Source organism: Hibiscus syriacus, unplaced genomic scaffold (genome assembly GCF_006381635.1).
Source record: "Hibiscus syriacus cultivar Baekdansim isolate YM2019G1 unplaced genomic scaffold, ASM638163v2 tig00110198_pilon, whole genome shotgun sequence".
Lineage (NCBI taxonomy): Eukaryota > Viridiplantae > Streptophyta > Magnoliopsida > Malvales > Malvaceae > Hibiscus > Hibiscus syriacus.
Window position 1 is genome coordinate 339,742 of NW_024062623.1, and position 22,884 is coordinate 362,625.

At 33.7% G+C, this 22,884-nt stretch overlaps 2 protein-coding genes and 1 pseudogene across 2 annotated transcripts; 1 reads left to right on the plus strand and 2 right to left on the minus strand.

Annotated features, from left to right (window-relative positions):
* Positions 1–501: 501 nt before the first annotated feature.
* Positions 502–2,740, minus strand: LOC120218645 (transcription factor MYB108-like). Its single transcript, XM_039215574.1, has 3 exons — positions 2,557–2,740; positions 1,225–1,354; positions 502–1,129 (listed from the first exon to the last, which is right to left on the minus strand). The coding sequence occupies exons 1-3, from the start codon at positions 2,723–2,725 to the stop codon at positions 616–618; spliced, it is 813 nt and encodes a 270-aa protein (XP_039071505.1). The 5' UTR covers positions 2,726–2,740; the 3' UTR covers positions 502–615.
* A 10,196-nt stretch (positions 2,741–12,936) lies between these two features.
* LOC120218366 lies at positions 12,937–14,916 on the minus strand (annotated as a pseudogene).
* A 2,363-nt stretch (positions 14,917–17,279) lies between these two features.
* On the plus strand, positions 17,280–19,286 carry LOC120218483 (craniofacial development protein 1-like). Its single transcript, XM_039215398.1, has 5 exons — positions 17,280–17,485; positions 17,845–17,934; positions 18,055–18,167; positions 18,264–18,512; positions 18,744–19,286. The coding sequence occupies exons 1-5, from the start codon at positions 17,452–17,454 to the stop codon at positions 19,104–19,106; spliced, it is 849 nt and encodes a 282-aa protein (XP_039071329.1). The 5' UTR covers positions 17,280–17,451; the 3' UTR covers positions 19,107–19,286.
* Positions 19,287–22,884: the final 3,598 nt, after the last annotated feature.

Below are 22,884 nucleotides of genomic sequence, written 5' to 3' on the forward strand. Positions count from 1 at the left end.
ATTTTTTAATTAAAAATATTCAATTTTTATATAAATTAGAAAATTTAAATTTTTTTGGTTAATTCGAAAATTGACTCAAATTTATTTGGTTCAATTAATAATTTAAAAAAATCAGTAAATTTGATTTGGTCATTGACCGAATTAACGGTTTGAACATCCCTAATAATCGAGTAAATCAATCAACCATAAATCCCATAAAGGCATAAATCATAATCAAAACATGTAAATATAAAAAATAGATAATAAACATTTACTTAAAAAAAGAATATAAACATTTACGATATCTAATATGAAAAAAAACATTAAAGTAATTCACTATTATATAAAAGTTACCATATACGTAATAGCTTTTTAGCTGACCCTTATTCCCATATGTAATGGAATAAGGGGAAGTAAGCTACGTCAGGTTGAGAACAGCTTCCGGGGAGACCTCTATATTATGAAATGCCCTCCGTGTAACTCGATCCCACGATCTAAAGGTTAAGAACCTTGTGCTCTACCAACTGAGCTGGTTGGTCATTTCTAATTTTTTCTTCTAAAATTCTCTAATTTGCACTCTTCTTATCTTTCTTATATACAATTGAATTTCACCCCAAATCTAATGGACAAATATTTTCAAATGTTGAAGTTGAACTGTTGCTGTAAGAACAAGAAATCCTCAGCATTCAACAAATTGTCCGAAAGATCACAGCCATCCAACAGGGGCTGATAATTGTTGGTCTGGTAATCAACACCGACATCGCCACGGTGGTTGTAGTAATTCTCTGATACATCGGAGTAATCAACTTGGCCGCTGGCCTGGAAACCATAATCCGGATTAGGGCTGTCATCAAAATGGAAGCCGTGGCTGTAAGTACAATTAGTTAAATCCGAAACTTGGGCCTCGATAGAGTCCGAAGACGCCGCTGTTGCGGTGCTCGAATTCTCCGCCGTGCGATTGTCGGTTGTGGTGGCGGCTTGAATCCTTTCGACCAATCTAGGCATCCATAAATAACGCATGGTGTCCTTGAATTGCTTACTGTTGACATCGCACTTGAGCTGTTTAGCATGCTTCTGGACACGGGTTCTCCAGTAGTTCTTGATCTCATTGTCGGTTCTCCCCGGCAAATGTTGGGCGATTTTCGACCACCTGCAACAACAAAACCTCCGTAAATTGTCTGGAAAAAAAAAACCCAAAAAAGAAATAATTTCGAGAGAATTAAGACTCTAAAACATTTGATTTACCGATTTCCCCACCGAGAGTGAAGCTCCAGAATCAGAAGCTGTTCTTCGAGAGTGATGTTACCGCGTCTAATATCCGGGCGTAGATAATTCAACCATCTCAGCCTGCAACTTTTTCCAGTTCTCTTCAGACCTGTAATTTCATAGAATTTAACATTCTTTGGTAAAGTTGTAGCTTTTGGTTTAGGAAAAAAAACATTTATAATTGAGTTCTCTTTATAAAGTCATCATCAACCTCGCATTCTAAGTCACAATTTTTCTAAAATATGGCTTAGCTTTTTCGTTAAAACGTGAAGCCTTTACTTTTGGGTAAACTACACTCCAGGTAGTTGAACTATGCTCCGATGATCATTGTAGCCACTGGTCTTTTGAACATTAAAAAACGGCAATTAGATTTATCGAACTATTACAAAATAATCAACGTTACATTATAATAAGTATACAATTTTGATAAATTTAATGAAAATATTTTAACAAGTTGATAAAATTTAATGATTATTTTGTAATAATTTGATAACTTTAATGACCCATTTTGTAATTTTTAAATTTCAGTGATCAAAATGACCATTTGAGCTCAATTTTGTGGCTTCTGATGTACTTGACCATTTACTTTCTAACAAGTTGGTGTTAACTGTTAAGATCCCTAGGATCAATCAAATCAGACCCAAGTTCTTTTTAATTTTATATAGTATAAGGAGTAAAACAACAATTAGACCACATACAAAACAAGAACTTCGCATTTTTTGTTTATCGCCATGAAAATGATTTTTACGTGAAGGGGTCACTTTTGATTCGGACTCGACTGATTTTGATCTGACTTGATTTATAAAATTAGTTTTTTTTTTTTGAAAAATTAGAGTTTGAGTTGGATATTTCTTTAAGGATAAGATTAGATAGAGTCGATTTCGACTTTAAGATGAAAATTTCCTTATTTAACTTGAACCAAGATAATAGTACGATTATATTTTTATATATTTAAGACTAATTATAATAATATTTTTTTATATTTTCAATTAAATCACTATTTTACTTATTAAAATTTAAACTATACATATACGTCAGGTTGAATACGAGTTTTTAATTCAAAAAATCATGTGAGTTTTAAGATCAAATAAAATTATTTTAAAAAAATCTGATTTGATAACGGATAAAAAAAATAGAATATTCAAATCAATTTTAAATTAACTAAAAACCTGACGGACCTGATCCGATTCAGACACATCCATGTTGACATGATTGTCATTTTAAGGAAAAAACATGAAGATTTTACAAGGTTGAAATCAGCTTGTTATATGCACAGGAGTAAATCAAACCCAGAAAGAAAGATGAAATTACCAGCGGAACGAGCAAGGGAGTTCCAGCGACCTTCGCCATGAATAGCAATGTAATTGATGAGCTGACAGTCTTCTTCAACAGTCCAAGGACCTCGAACCAAATCCATCTGTTCTTCTTCTTCACTGCTTCCAACCTTTCTTACGCATCCCCTCGCTTTAACATCTTCCATTTGCAAAAACACAAAACAAATCCAAGTTTTTCACTTTTGAGATCACAGATGATTTGTTGAGAGACAAAAGAGAGTTTTTGATTTTTACAGGGAAGATAGACAAGTAGATGGGGTGCTTTTATAGAAGGAGTTTGGTTTGAAAAATGGTGGGGTGGGAAATGGTAATTAAATCTTTTACAGAGAGAAAGAGAGACGAACAAAGCCGCAGTAGAACTTAATTGATGGGTTAAATCATTGTTTGCTCCATGAACTTTATATTTTTTTAATTTTATCCATAGTATTTTTTTTTGACAAATTCGAAATCTAATCTTAATCCTACCTAAAGGGTATGAGAAAGGGAGACTGTGGGAAAGAAGAAGAGTGCTCTTAGTGGGTATAGAACCCATAACTTGAAAGAATATGAGGGAACAAAGATGAACAACTTAATATGATTGACATAATTTCAGAGTATCGTGTCATCAAAGTAGTTACATATATTATGGTAAAAGTTAAATAGGTGGTTGAACTGGCTAGACTATTGATTTTTGATTTAACTGATTTGAGCGATCTAATTTATTAAATCGTTAATTCTACAATAATTAAATTTTAAAAAAATAAAAAGAAATTGAATTCTTAATTTTTCCCCCAAAAACCGGTTCAACTAGTTCAGTCACTGATTTTTAACCCGTAAGTTCTTTTTTAACGGTTCACACTAAGTCACACAATTTTCAGTTTTATCACATTGATTCAATCGATCAGGTCATTGATTCCGATTCAGTAGGTCGTATCAACCGGTCTGATTCGGTTCCAACAATCATAATTGAAAACGGAAAAAAGTTGTCAAGTTCAAGACTAATGTGAACCAAGAAAACGTTCAAGACTAAATTGAGAAAATTTATTGAGTCAGGGACTAAAAAATTAGTTTATCCCTTGATTAATTAGACCCATAAAGCTTGGTAGTAACTTATATTATAGTTAGCAAATAGCAGCAAGGCTTTGAAAGTTTGACTTTCTTTTTCTTCTATTAAAGTTTAATTTATTAGTTCTCCACACGGGAAAGTCCAAAATTGTGTCTATCTTGGTTTGTAATTATGAACAAATTGCAGTTCAAACAGTCAATTCCATTTAGGGTTCGTTCATAAACAGTGGGAATATATTAATTAGGCAAATTAAATAATTATGGATTAGGCTTAGAAACACAATTTCAATAGTAACGCTCCGTTCCGTTTTCGTTATATTAAATTTAAAATTTTATTTTTCATTTCTACAAGATGAAAATAGATATTTTATATTTAAATTGATAGAAATAATTTAAAAAAATAAAAACATAAAATCTATTAACCCAAACGCACACAAATAGTAAAATTTAGTTCAATTATATTTCATATTCGACTCTATTTCGAATTAAAATTGATCCAAAATGAATTGTTATTGCTCCTATGTGTATATTTAAACCCGAAGCTTAACTTAATTCATTATTTGATTGTTGTTTATTAATGTTGCTAATTGGTAGCTTAGGTAGCTGTAGGGTGTGGGCATGGCTCTATTGTTGTATGGTTTTAGTTTAAGATTGCACGTAATATTTTTATGTTAAGAGTGTGACATTTTTGAGAATATATAACAAATTTTGGAATATGAATTATAAAATTTTAAAGGTACAAAATTAAATTATCAAAAAAAAAATATTGAAATTGTATGAAAATTTAAAAATTTCAGAAAGTACGATTACTCCCAACACCAGGGACGGACACACGGGATAGGTAGAGGAGAAATAGCCCCTAACTTTGATGGTTTAATTATTTTCTAGGCCACTGGTAGTTTTGGAATCATTGCAATTAAGCCTTATCCCTCCCATTTTTTTTTGTATAGTTGCTTTTAGGATACTATCAGTTTTAAAATTAATGGAATTAAGTCTTGAACTGAAATTTATATAGTTTAATTACTTTTTAAGCCCTTTAAAATTTATAAAAGTAAACCCTCAATCTATAAATTTTTATAATTTAAGTACCTTTTAGGATCCTATTTATTTCAGCTTATCTCCTCAAGTCCAATCCTAATTCCGTCTCTACCCAACACCCATCGATTTAGTCGAATGGGCGTTCACATAAACTGCTAATATTTCCATGCAATTTATAGCAAAATAAGCCAAAACCATTCAGTGGCTAATAGAAAAGTGTGTAGAATTCCTTTAAAAAATATAAAATTATAAGTTAAAATATAGTAAAATTGCATTTTTAATCCCTCCGAGATGATAAAATTGTGTTTAGTGCTTGATTTGCAGTGAGGTGGCGGACCAATTATGGGTGGAATATATATAAATATATAGTATACCACAAAAAGAAAATTCCACACGTTTTCTTTTCTTTTATTATTTTATATAAAAACAGTTTTTTAGTTGTTTGGTCGGAGGATATCGTTTCTTGTCTTGTTTAAGGGTTTTGTTTGGACGGTGCTGTATTCTCAATTTATCATGCTCCAATGGATTTTAAATTGTTTCTTAAACCCCTCTTAAAATTTGTTGGTTCAATTTAGTCCTTTTAACATTAAAATTTTTACTCTCCTCCCAACTATTTATATTCTTATTCCGCCCCCAACTAGATATTACGTGACTCCACCCCACCCTAGTCCTCCTCTGGCCGCCAACCTACCATCACCCTCTAGCCCGACTCCCCTTGTCTCGGCCCTCTCCCACCACCACCTTTGCAGTGTCACCCTCTTCTTTTTCTTCCTCATTAGCTAATATTTTTCTGTTTTTCTACGTGTTTTTCTCTCTAATTTTTTTTACTCTGGAGTTGTTACAAACTCGAGTTTGTATTGGGTCTGAAATGACCCATTCATCTCGAATTAGGTTTGTTACATCAGTTCCATTATCACCGGAGGCCGGAGCTAGGGCTTGGATATGAGTTCTCCACATCAACGTGACATGTTTCATATCGATGGTTGATCATGTCTAACACGTTGCGGTAGGAATATTCTTGATACTCATTATTATTTTTAATATATATTCAACGATAAACTTTTTTCATCAAATAATTACATATTTTTAATTTAACTGAAAATCGATATATATATATATAACATACATAATGGAACATAAAATATAACAGTTATATTATAAAAATATTAATAGTATAAAAAATAACATTTTTATTTTACTTGAGAATCAATGCAATCATTGGTAGTTTAGAACATTGAATATTATTCTTAAAACTTTAGGAGAATCCTTTAATAAGTAAAATAAAATTGATACATATATTAATGTTTGTCCCATATTTATATATTATACTCCATATTTTCCAAATTGTAATCACTCAGAAGATTATGCGGAAAAATCAATCCAAGTGAGTAGAATGGATAGCTGAGATGATTTTCCAAGTGTGAAAAGGACTTTTTTTTAAATAAATTATTGAAAAAGAAAGTAGAGGTTCTAGAGAGATTCGAAGAGCTCAAAGTCCTTAATTAGTTATATTAAATTAGTTTAATATTATTTAATATTTAATCTTGTTAAAAAATTTGATAGTGTCACACCTCACATTCCAAAAAAATAAAAATAAACGATCTGTCTAAAATTTAAAATTGATGATAATATACATCTTATTATATATATATATATAAAAGGTTAGGATCTACTTATATCTAGTGTAAAATTAAAAGTTTTATACCTTCTTAGGATGGTTGGATGAGGAGAAATCAAATGTTGAGATTAACTCATTGTCTTTTTCCAGTGTATATCTTCACATCTTCTATTGTTAATGTCATCATTTGATTTTTTTTCTCACCAAACGATTCTAAAATGATGTAAAACTTTCTAGCTTTACACCATATAATTGGATCATGCCTCATATATATATATATATTGAGAAGAGGATAATAATCTATGGAAAAAAGAAACACAACACAAAAGTTGAAAAAAAAAAGCACAAATTCATTGCCTTTAGACACACTGCCCTTTAAATTCCAGCTAATATAGCCTTTCTTATGGGATTTAAACACCGCTTTGTTTTTGTCGTTTCTTTTTCAAAATCACGGCGCCAACCCCATACCATATCTTCTCTTTTGTCATTTACACAACTCGATTTGTTGATGAAGTGTCGTATTTATTTTCTGACCGTAAAATATTCACCAAAAGAACGAATGTCAAGTTTTACGTAAAATTAAATTAAAAATGTACGAGTGCAAAATTATAAAATTTTAAGACATACAGAATTTGATAATTAATAGAAAATGTAAAGATATGGAGTGCTTAATGCACCGTTAACCCTAATAAATGGTATAACAAGTGAGACCACAATTTTCATGAAGTGATAGACTTAAACCTAAAATCAATTCAAGAACTTAAAGCAACTATCACTTTACTGAATGGTTGCAAGGTTGAAAAGCTTAACCCTATCACAGCCAAACTTTCTTTCTTCTTTCTATTTTTATTTAAAAAAATAAAAAAAATGTTATATTTATATATTTTGTAAAAACTTAATTTACGGGCAGAAAGAATCAAATTAAATGTTTTTAATTGTTAACTAAATCGAAACAATTGATTTCGATAGAAAGATATAGGCATGATGTCAAAAATCGTCCCTAATATTTACCAAAATGGTTATTTTGACTCATATTTTTTTAAAGTATTTTGGCCATAACATTTTATTTTAGGGCAAAAAGGCCCTTAATGCTAGATTGAATAGTCAATTTGACCATTATTATTATTGGAGCATTTTGGCCACCAACATAACATTTCAAGGTTAAAATACCTATTTTGGATCATTAACAATTTCTTAACTAACATTTTCCATTCACAGAGGGGTCCTTTTACCCCAAAATAGAACGTTTGACGACCAAAATACTCTTATAAAGAAGATGAGTCAAAATGACTATTTTAATAAACCATGAAAACTAATTATAGTATTATGCACAAAATATATTAATACTAAATCATATATTATGATTATAATTAATTTTTTCGATCCGAGTTTTCGAACATGAGCCACCAATGAAAACCATGCATCCATTGTTTTTCATTACACCGATTTTGTCAAAAAGCAAATGGTGTATAGGGTTGACAATTCTAAATTCCTAATGGCATGCCGGTGCCTTCATGTCCTTGGACATGATTCAATTATTTATTTTCTAAATAATTTATACATTATATAAAAAGAATAAATATAACATGAATAATATGTAAAAAAATTATATAATTATATAATGTTTTTAATATCATATGACACGAGTAAAACTATACCTAAATTATCGGATTTAATTATAAGCATTAATATAATCTATAATTTTCTTAATTTTTTCGCTAATTATTCTTCACTTTCATGTAAAAAAAACATTTTCTTTGACTATTTTAGGCATGCATATATATTATTATTATTTTAACAAAATTAGGTATAAAAATTTATCATAGTTTGACCATTGTATTTTTCAAATAAAAATAATATTTAAATAATTATAGATTAGACAGTTGTACTATAAACGGGTGAAAAGGCACGTTCAAATTGAAAATGTAATATCAAATCCATTGTATCTTTTATAATATTTGTATAAATCATCAAATCATTAGCAAGAAATTAAGGAGCTGCTGGTCCTCGGAAAATATCTAATATATGGTTAGATGTAATTAAAGAATTTTATTTTTATTCTATGGATTTTGATTTTGATTTTATTTTATAAAATATTTATTTTAAGAATTAAGTTAAAATTTAGTTGGGTTTTATGATTAATGAAGTTATATTGGGTTAAGTTTGAGTTTTATCGTAAAAAATCTTTGATTTAACTTAAGATAATATTATAATTTTTATATACAGAGAGAGACAGATAATTATTATTATGTGCATATCTGTCAATATTTTTAATTCTCTTGGTTAGTATGTGACCTTTAAGTTTGGTTCTGGGTGTTTATAAGGTGTTCTGGTTCCTGCAATGGCCAAAAGGGTGAACTAGTTATATTATTCACGGTTAATATATTTTTGGGCATTCTTTTCCTCTTCCGCTATCGTGATTTAGCTCCGGTTTGATCTTGGTATGAAGGGGTTTATGAGGCTCACTTTTAATTTTTTTTAAAAGTCTATTTTACTGAATAAAAATGAGAATTTAATTTTTATATTTACCTTGGGTTGAGTGTGAAATTTTATCTCAAAATTCAGGTCAAGATTTCAATGAGATAGAACCCCCTAAATCTGAATCGAGTCGAGTGAAGGGTGCATTTACTTGAGTCAAATCAAATTTGCTGGAAATCTGACCTAAACCATCTCATGATCATTCCTAAATGTAATATCACAAGATAAATATCAAAAATCAAAATACAAATAATTAATCTGAACGATTCGATCAATAATATAAAGTTTTTTTTTTGGTAACAAGGTTTCCATTGATCACTCAGTCAGGTAATCTATTATCAAGCCAAAATTGTCCTTATGAAAAATGGACTGAACCGCAGACGGTGGGTGTCTGAAGAAAAGGAGACTTTGAGAACCCTCTTGGCCTAGATGAGCTAAAGCGTCAGCAAAGCCATTCACCTCTCGCGTGATACACGTAATGCGGACACTCCAACACCGACCGAGAACACTGCGGATACAACGTGTTATGGCGTCGTCATACAACTAAGCGGGAGAGTTTAAGCGCCTCACAACCTCACTGTTATCAATTTCGACAACTACGTCCTTGAAACCTAGGCTCCAAACAAGGTGGAGCCCGTCGAGCACTGCCCACATTTCCGCCTGGTAAGTGGAGCAACGTCCAATTTTCCGGTAATACCCGAAAATCCAATCTCCATTGCTGTTGCGAAGAACTCCCCCGCTAGCTTCCATGGTCGCCTGAATCACGGAGCCATCCGTGTTAAGCTTAACAGTATTTCGACGACGGGGTGTCATCTTCGCTTACGTCCCTGGTTCTTGCCAAGCTTTGCTTCATCGTTCTTCCCGGTTTTAATCGCTTTTGCCCAGATCTAAGCAGCCTTAATCATCTTCGGCACCGACCAAATCTACCTCTTGAACAAAAAATTATTCCTTTGCTTCCAAAGCCTCCATGCCAGAATACCGAACGTGTGACTCCAGTGGAAATCCGCATGGTCCCAACCCGTTTTATGCATAAGATTAGATCTGAGCCAATCAATTAAGTTGGAGGAAAAGAAACTTATCTTAGCAGCGGGTGGAATAAGTTGCTCCCAGGCCGTTCGTGCTGTGATACAGTCCCGAAGAATATAAATGATTCACCATTGCAGCAAACCGGGCCCCTTGGATTCGAAATCAAGCCTCTCCGAGCCCGTTCAGCATTAGTCACGAGTCTTTGCTGGATTACCAACCAAAGGAAGTGTCTCACACGTTGGGGGCCATTGTACTTCCAAGCGATATTCCAACAATTAATTGGGGCATTACAACTATCCTTTTGCAGCTTAAAATACGCTGATTTAACCGAGCACTCACTGGTCTGTTCCCACCGCCACGAAGGACGATCCTCACCGATCCCGTCACAAGGAGGAGGCATGGCCGTGACCCACTGAATGGTAACATCATCGAGGGAATGCTTAAGAAGGTTGAGGTTCCAATCACCATTATTGGTTATGTAGTCACGGACAGTGGCATGGTGATCAGATATAACCGATCGAATGACAGACTCCATGATAGGACCTCGACCCGGAATCCACGCGTCATGCCAGAAGAGAGTGCTTCTCTCATCACCGACGGACCAGTAACAATTATCCAAAATAAAATTCCAAACACGAGCTAAAGACCTCCAAATAAAAGATCCGTTTCTAGCTTCAATGGAAGCCGACAATCTACCATGGATTTTGTACTTTGACCGAAGTACCTTCACCCATAAAGCATCGAGATGAGAAATGAAGTTGTACCCCAATTTAATAAAAAAAAGCTTCATTCTAAGCTCGGGTTGAGCGGATGCCAAGATCACCGTGGTTGTGAGGTTGGCAGCAATTATTCCAATTAACGAGATCAGGCTTATGAGAGCCATTGGACCCACCCCAAATAAAGCGGAGGGCAATACCTTCAATTTGGTCACAAACTCCTTTGGCAATGGCCACAGTCTACATGGAATAATTCGGGATGGCTAAAAGAGTATATTTTGCCAGCGTCACCTGACCGACCATAGAGAGACTGGACGCCGCCCAATTACTAAGCTTACTCCGCACCTTGTCAACAATGAATTGGAAAGCGCTTTTAGTAACCCTACTGTGAAATAGAGGCATTCTCTGGTGCTTACCCAAATTATTAGAGCGTTGAAAACCAAGCTTATTGCAAATTCTATCAGCTAAGGACATCGGGGTATTAGCCGAGAAAAAAATCTTAGACTTGTTAAAATTGACTTTATGCCCAGAGAAATGGCTAAACTGATCTAGAATAGCCCCTAGGAGATTAACTTGATATTCAGACGTAGTTCATCCTTACTAAAATTTTACAAATTCACCCTCAACATAAAATTTTACTTCCGTCCGGGTTCAACCTCACCACTAACTACCAACCACTCTTCAAACTACTCATCCCCAACTGTTCATTCAAAGCCTTTTCCCCATAACTCGACACTATACCCTAAACAGTCCCAAAATCAAAAAGTTAGCAAAGGAAATTTGTCTTCCTATCCTGTTACAGGTCCTGGGAAATGTCTCGGAGGGAGGGAGAGGGCACGGTCCGAAGATCATGCAATCTTATAACATTTATTGTGATTTACCTCTCGACGTCAAAACATCACACGATAATCCGGTTAGGGCTTTGCGATTACGAGGACTGAATCATAGAATTGGAAAAGCTTGGAGGACCAATCAGGTCATCGCCTTTACACGATCTCTGGTCCGTGCCCTCCCTCTCCGAAACGCTCCCCGAGTCCCCTTACAGGATAAGAAGATATTCTTTTTACCATCCACAAAATACAATACATGATTATTGGAGATTCTAATAGATCCACGCAATTTAAAGATCCCTCAATAACCATCATGCACTTCCTACAGCAGTTGTGTGTGTCTATAGTGCCAAAAGGATGTAATAAACTTCCAAAATTAAAACATAATAATGAAATTGAATGGTCAAAGGCTGAAGGCTTATATTCTACTGCTGAAGTATGTCATTTGGTTATAAGAAAGCACTTGGACTACTTTCACAAAGTAAATTATGTGGGAATTTGAAGGGGAAAAAAAAGCAAAAATCCAAATGAATTAAGAATCTTCTGCTGCTGCAGGAACATACCGAGGTATAAACCTTCTGCTGGAAGGTCCGATGTAAGGGGACCTAATATCCCATCTGGGCTCAGAGTTAACCCACTCCGCAACAACCATCACCGAGTTAATACGCATAAACGTTAATCTAACACCATTATTTCTACAATCTTAGATTCTAACTAAAATCGTACCTTGGGCTGGAATCTGAGAATGTCTGCACGAGCCATAGCTTCTGCTTGAGCAATTCTCTGCCTGAATGTCTGAGCCATCTCTTCAGCCTGTTGGATAAAGGAGAGACAAAAAAGACCAAATTCATAGTTGTTATGCTGAATTGCTGATCATTCCAAGCAATAAAGAAGAGGATCGAGACTGTTATCGGGAACTACCTTCTCATACACGAGAGTTGGATTGCAAATCATTTCTCCAGGGGTAGGCTCTAGTTTCTTTGTAGAAAGACTTACTCGGCCTCTTTCACTGTTATCGGGAATCTCATTCTCGGTAATGTTTTATTACCAATAGTAGATTTTTTGGTATATTACCGGGAATGTCATTACTTCCATTCCCTTAGGTATTATAACATTACCGGCGTTTTTGGATTAAAATGCGCTTAAATTTTTATTTTTTTTCAAAAATATCATTCTTCTGTCATTGAATAATAAAAATTCTACGAAGATTAAATTACAAATTTATTCTTAAATTATTTTAGATTTACAAAAAAAAAATCTATAATTAAAATTTTATATAAGTTCAGGGATTAAATTTTTTGTATCATTTCATTAAATATTTTTTATATTTATAATTTTGTAAAAAAAATTATATAAATATTATGAATTTAATTTTTTAAAGAAAATATATAAATATTTTACAATTTATAATATTATACAAATATATAATAAGGATAATTTGGTCAAATATACATTCCAATAATCTTTTATTCCTTTAACCAAACACGGTAATCTTACATTCTTGCTAAACTAACCAAACACAAAATACAACATTCCCAGTAATCTTATTCCTTGGTAATCTTTTATTCACACTGGTAATCTTACATTCCGTGAACCAAACGCACCAGGTTAAAGAACTGTAGCAATATCTGAAACATGATTATGACTGATTTGACTGACATGAAGGAGGCCGTTAATTCCACCAATGTCAATGAATGCACCGTATGGTTTCAATCTATGAACTGCTCCAAGGACAACCGATCCAATTCCGAGCTGTGCCTGGCTATTGGCCATGGCCTTGCGGTTACTGAAGACAAGCCTGGACTGTTCCTCATCGACCTCAACAACTTCAAAGGGAGCTCCTTATCTAAAAGCTCTTCTGCAGTGGATTTCTGATGAGACATGAAAGAATCAATTTTACGATGGAGGATTCATAAAACCAAACTATTGGCACCATAAAGCCAGATATTGAATGCGAAATACCAGCCAACTTACTAGTGCAAAATTTTGACATCGAAGGGAATTTGGTAAAGTGAAATACAGCATATAGAAAAGACACGGTTGGGATCTCGTAACTAACCGACGATATCTGTGAGAAAGGAACGAACCCCCAAAGACCCTCCACCAATGCCACTACTCCACCCTTGTTTGCACCAACAATCTACTTCGTTCATTTAAAAAATAGTCGGAGCAGTGCGCAACAACGCTTGAATAATTATAAAAATTTTCAGGAAGCTCTAGACTCATAAGTGTTTCAATATTATTACTAAATTGGACACAAACATCAGAAACACGCACCTTGCCCTTCACGACAACATCCTCAGCTTGAAGTTGCCTGCATCTTTCCCAGGCAAGCTCATATTGAATGGACTGTGAGCTCAATATTAAGCTACATAGACCTCATTTCCACCGATAATTATAAATTCCTCCCTCAAACCAGGAACTATACCAGCTTCTTCTACATGTTTAATTTTATGAATGCTGGCCTCTTGGACCGGCAGATAAGTAGAAGATTTTGCAGTAATATCAACTAATGCCCCATTGGCATCTGTGCAGAAAACTGTTCCTTTAACCTGAAAACATATACATTTTCTTTATAAAAAAAATAAGCTGACCCTATTCCCATATGTAATGAGGGTAAGGGGGGAGGTAGGGTAGTAGGCTGTCTCAATGCAAGGTTGAAAGCAGTTTCCGTGAAAGACCTCCGTTATAAATTGCCCTCAGTGAAACTCGATCCCACAACCACAAGTAAAATTGTATAAGTTCGATTAATCTTCTTAACAACTAAGACCAAACTAACTCAAAATCCAACCAACTCCACCCTCAAACATAATTTCAACATGGTTCACATAAAACACCTCATCTGAGTTCATAACTTAACAAAAATCTCTATCACAACCCGGACAAACCCATCGGACCATATCACGAGAGCATAACCCGAAATTGTCCTCTTGGTACTAGATCCCTCATCCCTTCAATGTTTTGTCACCTTTAAGTGTGTCTCTAGAAATTCGAATCCGCATAACAAATGAGTGTACTAGTTTGTGTTCCCTAAAGGTGGCAAAATATCAAGAACCGGTGCGTATTCAAAGAGTATAATCCCGTATTATGTATTCACGATAAAGCCTAGCGAGCAAGGATGGACCGAGGGGTGCTGGGAGTATAGTCACACCTCTCAAAATTTTAAATTCTCCTATAATTCAGATATTTTATTTGTATTTTCTATTGATAATTTAATTTTACGTTTTAAAATTTTTTAATATAATTTATTAAGTTCATACCATGGACATAAAATATTACATCCGTCACTGATTCAATCGGATCGTGGCAATCTCAATCTTAATTTTCAAATGAATGGCCAGTAAAGTAAATACCCAGATCACAATATCCGCTATCAATTCTTTACTCAAGCTAATAGGATAAATTTCGAAACTTTGAATTAAACGAAAGAACAAAATGAAAAGAAGGGGGGGGGGGGGAAACACCTTGGCTCCAAGCTCAGAATCAAAGTCATTTTTTTCAAGAGCAATTTGGAAATCTTCAAGAGTGAAAGAAACGCCTTCCATAGGAGCATTCCGGTAGCGTTCGTAGGCATCCTCGAACATCTTCTTGAGTTCAAGCTTGTCTTTTGTTGGTGCATTGGAGATGCCGACATTGATATCGATACATTTCGATCCCAAAGAAATTCGAATTTGATAAAAATTGATTTAAAAAAAAGATTGGAAAATTTTGATATAACGATTTGAGATTAATATATTTAAAATTTAAAATCAATATAAATTTAATTAACATTTTAAATTTATTTGATAATTACTGATAATTATTCACATCCATGAATTTTTGTTGAATCTTCCGTTATTAAAAATTAAAATTTTTAAATTATATAATGTTATTTTGTTAAATATTTTAAATTATTAAAAGTTATAAAATGATATATAATTTTAGGACATTGTTTGTTGAGTCTTTTAACCATTAAAAGTTACAAAATGGTCATTCGATTATTCTTAAATCATCATTTTTCTTTATAAACTTACGATCATATGAGATGGGTATTAACTTATTGTTTGTGATATGATAAAATATGATCCCAAAATCGTGTGAGTTTTATTTTATGGATCTACTCTGTTTACATTATGCCATCAAGTAAATGCTTAACACATTACGTTGTCGAGTCAATGCTTGAAAGCAACGGTGGTGCCACTAGATATCATTAAAATATGTATTATACATTAATTAATAGGTTAAAATCAAACTCATAAAGCTAACAACTTTTAAGCAAAAAAGAACAAGTTTGAAATATATGAATAGTCGGGTGACTATTTTGTAACTCTTAAAAGAAAATTTAACAAAACAATATCTTACAATCGATGAACCATTTTGTAACTTTTAATAGTCGGATGACTCAACAAAACATCGTCATATAATTAAAGAACCATTGATTTACTTTATCTAAAATCTTATTATAATCATTAACGTTATCAATTTATAACAATATGAATATAATATCATTAATATTTTGGAGAATGGTTGATTGATATATAATCTTAAGATATTCCGAGTTCAATAAATTTTAAATTTATAGATATTTGAATTTGGATTTTATTTAATTTAAAATTGATATTTACTCTATTAAAATTTTAAATATATTTGATAATTATTAATAATTATTTATGTTGATAAATTTTAATGAGAGTAAATTTCACCACCAATAATTAGAGATGACAACTGGTCGGGTTGGGTCGGGTTTTTAGTCAATTCGACTTGATCTGAAAAATATATACACTCCACCTAAACTTGGCCCAACCCAAAAAATATTTACCTTTCACCATATCTGATCCGACTTAAAAAATAAATATCTTCCCCTTGACCTGGTCTGACTCGATATAAAAAAGTTAATTAAAAAAAATAATAGAGAGGAGAGGTATTATAGGAATCCATACATTTATTTGAAGACATTGCACTATTACTTTCATTCATGTCAGGTTAGAGTTTTTCCATCCTCTACTCGAATTTAACCTCATTCATTTATAAAATTTGACCCGACCTAACTCAAACCTAAAATTATTTTTAAAAATATCCAATCCTATTAGGTTGAGAGAGAATCTGTCAAATTCATATTAAATTGCCTCCCTACCAATCACTAAGGGTGCGTTTGGTTCACGAAATATAAGATTATCAGTGAGAATAAAAAATTACCAGAGAATATGATTACTAGGAATGTTGTATTTTGTGTTTGGTTGGTTTAGCAGGAATGTAAGATTATCGTGTTTGGTTAAAGAAATAAAATATTATTGGAATGTATATTTGATCAAATTATCCTTATTATATATTTGTTTTTTAACAAGTTGAAAAATATATATATATTTTATTTAAAAAAATTAAATTCATAAAATTTATATTTTTTTACAAAATTGAAAATATAAAAAAGTTTAATGAAAGGGTAAAATTTTATTTTAACCCCTAAACTTCATATAAAATTTTAATTATAGATTTTTTTTTGTAAATCTAAAATAGTTTAAGGATAAATTTATAATTAAACCTTCGTAGAATTTTTATTATTCAATGACAGAATAATGATATTTTTGAAAGAATTTTTTAAGGGCATTTTAGTCCAAAATGCCAGTAATACAACAATACCTAAGGAAAGGGAGATAATGACATTCCAGGTAATATACCCCAAAAAATTCACTATTGGTAATGTAAGATTACCGAGAATGATATTTTCGGCCAACCAAACGGGAGAATGTGGATTCCATTCCCATAAGAATCTCACATTCCCCAACCAAACGCACTCTAAATTTTTGGGATGATTTTTTTATTATTATTTAACTTTGAAAAGTTAGATTACAACTACTAACGTTATCAATTTACAATAAGATGATCATTCAGTCGTTCATGTACAAACCGACACCGTTTTAATCCTTTAGACAAAACGAGGGACTTAGGGAGTTGTAAGTTGTGTAACTCAAAAATCTTTCGATTTTCCTTATCTTTCGTATTTTCTCTCACTTTCTCGCAAGGGTTTCCAGTTTTCTCTGATTTTTTTTTACCGTTTTGATTCCACCCAAACAGCGCCTTCAGCTGAACCCGTCAGAAATTTAGATCCCTCTCTTCCAAATAAAACCCTAAATCTGGTTTCAACAATGGCTACGACTTCGAATGGCCCTGACAACTCAGGTTCTTTTTTTTTCATGGTTTTTGTTTAAAAAAAATACAAAATCAACTCTTTGGTTACCCTTTTGCTTATAACTAGGGAAAGATGTTTTTACTCCATCATTTCGTTTAATTAACTTCCAATTTGACTGGGATCTTTCTTTCTAATTGGAATTTTCGTATGTATGTTTATTCATTGGAATTTAAGTTGTTATGCATGAGAAGGAAAACATAGGATCGGATTGAGTTATAGTATTATGTTTACCAATTAAAAGATACCAATTGCAATAGTTTGTGTATATTGGAGAATATTGATGTATGGGTCTTTGTCTTTTTCTGATATTTTAACGAAAAAGATTGTTTTTTATTCTTTGATGTTTCAGGTGATGTAAATGGAAAAGAGGGAACAGTGAACGAGTCTGGGAAAGAAGATGCTATTGCTTTGAATTCGGAGCTGAGTCCTGAAAATACTGGTGAGTTATTAATATGATTTTCTTAGCTTAATGTTCCCTCAATGATCCAGTTTTTGCTTTGTTGAGAGTGAGAATTATGTTTATCATATAAATTATTGTTGTTGTTTTTCGTTATGATAGAGACGAAATCACCCGTGGAGGCGATGTGGGAGCAAATGAATAAGGGAATACCTAAGAATGCTCTGAGACAATTCTCAAGCAGTAAAACCTCGGCCACAAATAAAGCTTCAAATGTGAGCAGATCGTATGCTCTTCCTGTTTTTAATGAAACTGCATGCTGGATGATAGCTGTGTTGTGTAGTAATGTTTTGCCTTTCTTTGTCTCGTAGAATTGGATGAGCTATCTGCAAATGAAACCGGCTGCACCTGCAGGGGCTCAAGAAAGACAGAAAGAGGTGAAGGCTTCAAGTGTGACCAAAGAGACCGATGTCCTGAATAAAGATAAAGCATCGAAGGAAACTACTGTGGTGCAGAACAATGTCAGTGATGAGGCGAAGAAGATTGCTACGGCTGCACTCTCAGCTGTGAAAGACGCTGCTGCCGCTGCAGCTGCTGCTTCGAATAGGGGGGAAATTGAGGTAGGCAATTAGAAAATGTGTTTGCCATGGAATTTTATGGTTTATTGGAGCATGCAAGTATGTTTATGGACCTCTTACTTTCCGTCAAGTTGGATTCTAACTTAGCTTCAAAATTATTGTCTTTAACAAAATGTTTGATCTATGTTTCAATATTTGAGCAATCCAAATGTCTGGAGATGAGTAAACAGCAGACCTGAGCAATGTTCTTAATTTGATCTTTCCCTCTTGCAGATAAGTGAGGTTCGAGACTTTGCCGGTCAAGATATTGAAATAAAAAAGCGAATTCAGGCTGATTCGAAAGAAGCAGCTGATAAAGCAAAAGGTACACCTTCTGCAGTAGATGCCATTCTCGAACAAATCAAGAAGAAGCCAAAGCTCAGTGTGCTCGACAAGACGAAAAAGGATTGGGGAGAATTCAAGGAAGAAAATAAGGGGATGGAGGATGAATTGGATGCATATAAGAAGAGTTCAAACCAGTATTTGGATAAGGTTTCTTTCTTGCAGCGGACTGATTACAGGGAATTCGAGAGGGAGAGAGATGCAAGGCTTGCTCTACAGGCTAGGAGGAAACCGGAAATGCGGGAGGACCCTTGAATGCATACAACCTAAGTTGTGTTTTATTGCATCATCATGCCGGAAGCTTCCGTAAGAAAGAGTTGTTTGAGAATTGTGCAGGGGCCTTTTGTTCCCATGATTAGAATGGAACTCTTTAGCTACATTTCCAACTCATCTGTGTTTCAAATAAATGTTTTTGTGGTCTCACTTCTCGAGTTCTTTCCCACTGCCGATCACATATTATTACACAGCACTTTGCTTGTAGTGTTTGCATCTCCTGGATGTCATATTTCTTTTAAAAAAGAACATCACCAATGCCAGTTAATATGCAAAGTTACAAGTAGGGTTGCACAGAAGTCGGATTTCAATCCGATCCGGATCGGTTTTTATCCGATCCGGTTTTTTCCCATAGAAAAAAAAACCGGTTTATAAAATAACCGGTTCGGTTTCTAACCGGTTTGGAGGGCCGGATATCCTAACCAGTGTAACCGGTTTCGGTTTAAAAAAAAACGGTTTTTTTAAAAAACCGGTTATAAAAAAACCGATTTTAATATTATTAAAAATTACATCGTCATCAATTGCAACAAAGTTTACGATAATTTGTTGAAAACATTTTGATATTTCGATATAACAAATTAAGTTAAATGAATTTTAAGATTTTCCAAATGATTTTCTAAGTATATTCGATATAATTATTCGAATATCAAAACATTACTCCAAATATTTCAAAAATTATTTTTAATCCTTACTTAAGTGTAAAATTAAGTTTTAATCTTAAAACAATTTCAAAATAATCTTTCAAAATATTTCGAACAATTTCAAAGCCAAAAATTCCAGATTGCTCAGAGGGAACCGATTCCCCCCCAAGGGGGTACCGATTCCCCCTGAATAGTTTGGCTCCGAGATTTCCAGAATGCTCGGAGGGAACCGATTCCCCCATAGGGGGTACCGATTCCCCCTATTCAACGGTCGAAATATTTGAATTTTACACTTAGGGAACCGATTCCCTATGAGAGGGTATCGATTCCCCCCACGCTCCAAGCATTTTTATTAAATGTTTTCACACTTAAACGGCTATATTATCTTCATTAATTATCCCTAACGTTCAGAAGTGATTCAAGGTGTATTTAAGCAAGCTTAGAAGCCATTGATCAAAGACAAGAAACATCAAGCAACTAGAATCAAGAGAGAATCAAAGAGAAAGCATCAAACCTCAAGTTTGAGCATTTCAAGCCTATTTTCATTCAATATTCATTTTGCTTTCAAGAACACATATTGTGCTCAATTGTATTCATCTTTGAGTGTTCTTTTCTTTGTTATAGAATTGTGCAAACAATCTACCTTGTGAGGATTTCTTTGTAAGTTTGTAAATTTGTATTGTTCTCTTTGGGAGATAGTTTTTTCAAGAATTTGGGGTATAATTCTTGAGGGTTTGTAAGGTTACTCTTTGTCCTCAAAAGAAAGACAAATTAGTGAATTTGTGGAAAATCCTTAGTGTAGATAGCTAAGGTAGTGGACGTAGACTTTGATTGAGAAAGTCGAACCACTCTAAATCGCTGTGCATATCTTTTCAATTTTCTGCAAAAGCTTCCACCGAAATTTTAATTGCCAATTCACCCCCCTCTTGGCCGATTCCGTCGATCGATTAACTCAACATAATTGAAATACTTAAATACTTCCAAGTTTGATAAATTCAAATACTTAAAAACTTCCAAGTTCGATAAATTAAAATACTTAAAAACTTCAAGTTCGATAATTGAAACAAAGTTTACGATAATTGAAATAAAGTTTAAAAATAAACTACATTGACATCTCTTCTTCTTCATCTTCGTCTTCTTCGTTTGGAGGGGATATTCCAAGTTCGACTTCTTCAATGTATAAGTTTGCTTCCAAATCGGCATCAATTGCATCTTCTAGGGTGGTGATATGTTACTTACGAGCCGCTCCATCCAAATAATCCTTTAAACAAATGCATACTTCCACCGACTCGGGACTTAGTATTGATCTCCGTTGCGATATAACCCTGCCACTAACAGAAAAAGCGGATTCCGAAGCTACCGTAGAAGCTTGGACGGTTAGTAAATCACGGGCTATGGCGGCTAGAATCGGAAATTGTGCTTCCTTTTCTTTCCACCAAGCCAAAATATCCAAACTTTCAAACTCTTCAAATGTCATTTTTGATAGAAAATCGCATGACATGTAATTTCCTAACTTGCTACTTGGGGTGGTAGTACGTGATCGTTTGGATTGAGAATTTACAAGAGTGTTAAAAAGATTCAAATTTATGTTACTTGGACGTCTACTAGATGATTCCGCATTCATTCTCATTTTGATCGTGTATTACACTACTTGATCCGTATTTAGTTAAATAAATTGCAAACATGTCTCGAAAATATTTGTTAAAATAATTTATTTGGTTTTGGACAAAGTTGGGTTCATCATCGGTTAGATTAAAAGCAAACGCAATTTGTTAAATTATTGTTTCAACCCCGCCAACATTTAACGTTGGGTTTAAAGCGGCGGCACAAGTAAAAATGGGGGGAATCTCCTTAAAATATTTTAAAAGTTTTTCCTTCATTGCAAAGCCAATTTCTTGAAAAACTTCAGTTTCAAATTCAAAGTCATTTAGTCGGGTAGCCAACAAAAATATTTGATTAAGAACCAACGGGCTAGTAGGGTAATAAACACCGGATAAAAAAGTTGTTGCATTTTTAAAAACCCCAAGCAAATCGGTTATTTTGGCTATAGTTTCCCAACTCGAATCCGGATAAATGTTTGGGACATGACCCCTCTCGAAAAGCCGATCGTGAAATGTTTGCAATGTTTCCCTTTGCCTTAAGGCAGTATGCATCATCATCCAAGTTGAGTTCCAACGAGTTGGACAATCCAAATTAGGACCCAAAGTTTTTTTATTAACGGACTTACAAAATCGTTTATAATCATTTAGTCTTTTGTTGTTGTTACAAAGAACCAATTTTATCATTGTTTTAAATTCTAATCTAATCGGCTCAATAACCTCCAAACCGGCTTGCATGGATAAATTAATTATGTGTGCAACGCAACGGGTATGAAAAAACGCACCGTCTAAAATCGGTGAAAGTAATATTTTCAATCTTGGAACCGCGTTTGTATTATTCGATGCATTATCAAAGGATATAGAAAAAACTATATTTTCTAATTTATAAAGACAAATTACCCTTTTTAAAAGTGTAAATAAATTAGCACCGGTATGCGGCTCACCGAATAATTCAAACGCGATTGTTCTTTTTATCATTTGCCAATTATCTTGATCTAACAAATGTAACGTAACGGCTAAAAAAGAATTTCCGGTATTATGAGGGGAACTCCAAACGTCACATGTAAGCGACACACCATAACGGTGTTCTTGGAATCCTAAAATCATTTTTTCCCTCGCCGTACGCCACATTTTTATAGCATCTCTTCTAAGGGTAGTTACTTGAGTATAACGTGGTTTAGTTGTTAAATTGTTGTCGTGAAATCTTCATCATCAAAGTAGTCGAACGGCAATGCTTTTGTAATCACGAACTTTGTAAACGCTTCTCGTAATTTTTCGTTGTCGTAAACAAAAACACCACCTTGCGGTGTAAGATTCGATTGACTAGGATCCGATCTTGAGCGAAGTGCCTTTCATGATTTTGTCAAATGGTTCTTCAACGTTGTGTTTCCTTCCGATGCAAGAAACTTTAGACAAAGTTTACAACGCGTCCTCCTCGAGTCATTTGACATCTCACATAAATCGTAGTGATCCCAAATATCTTTGTTTCGAGTGTGTTCGATCACTCTCACGACTTCAAGG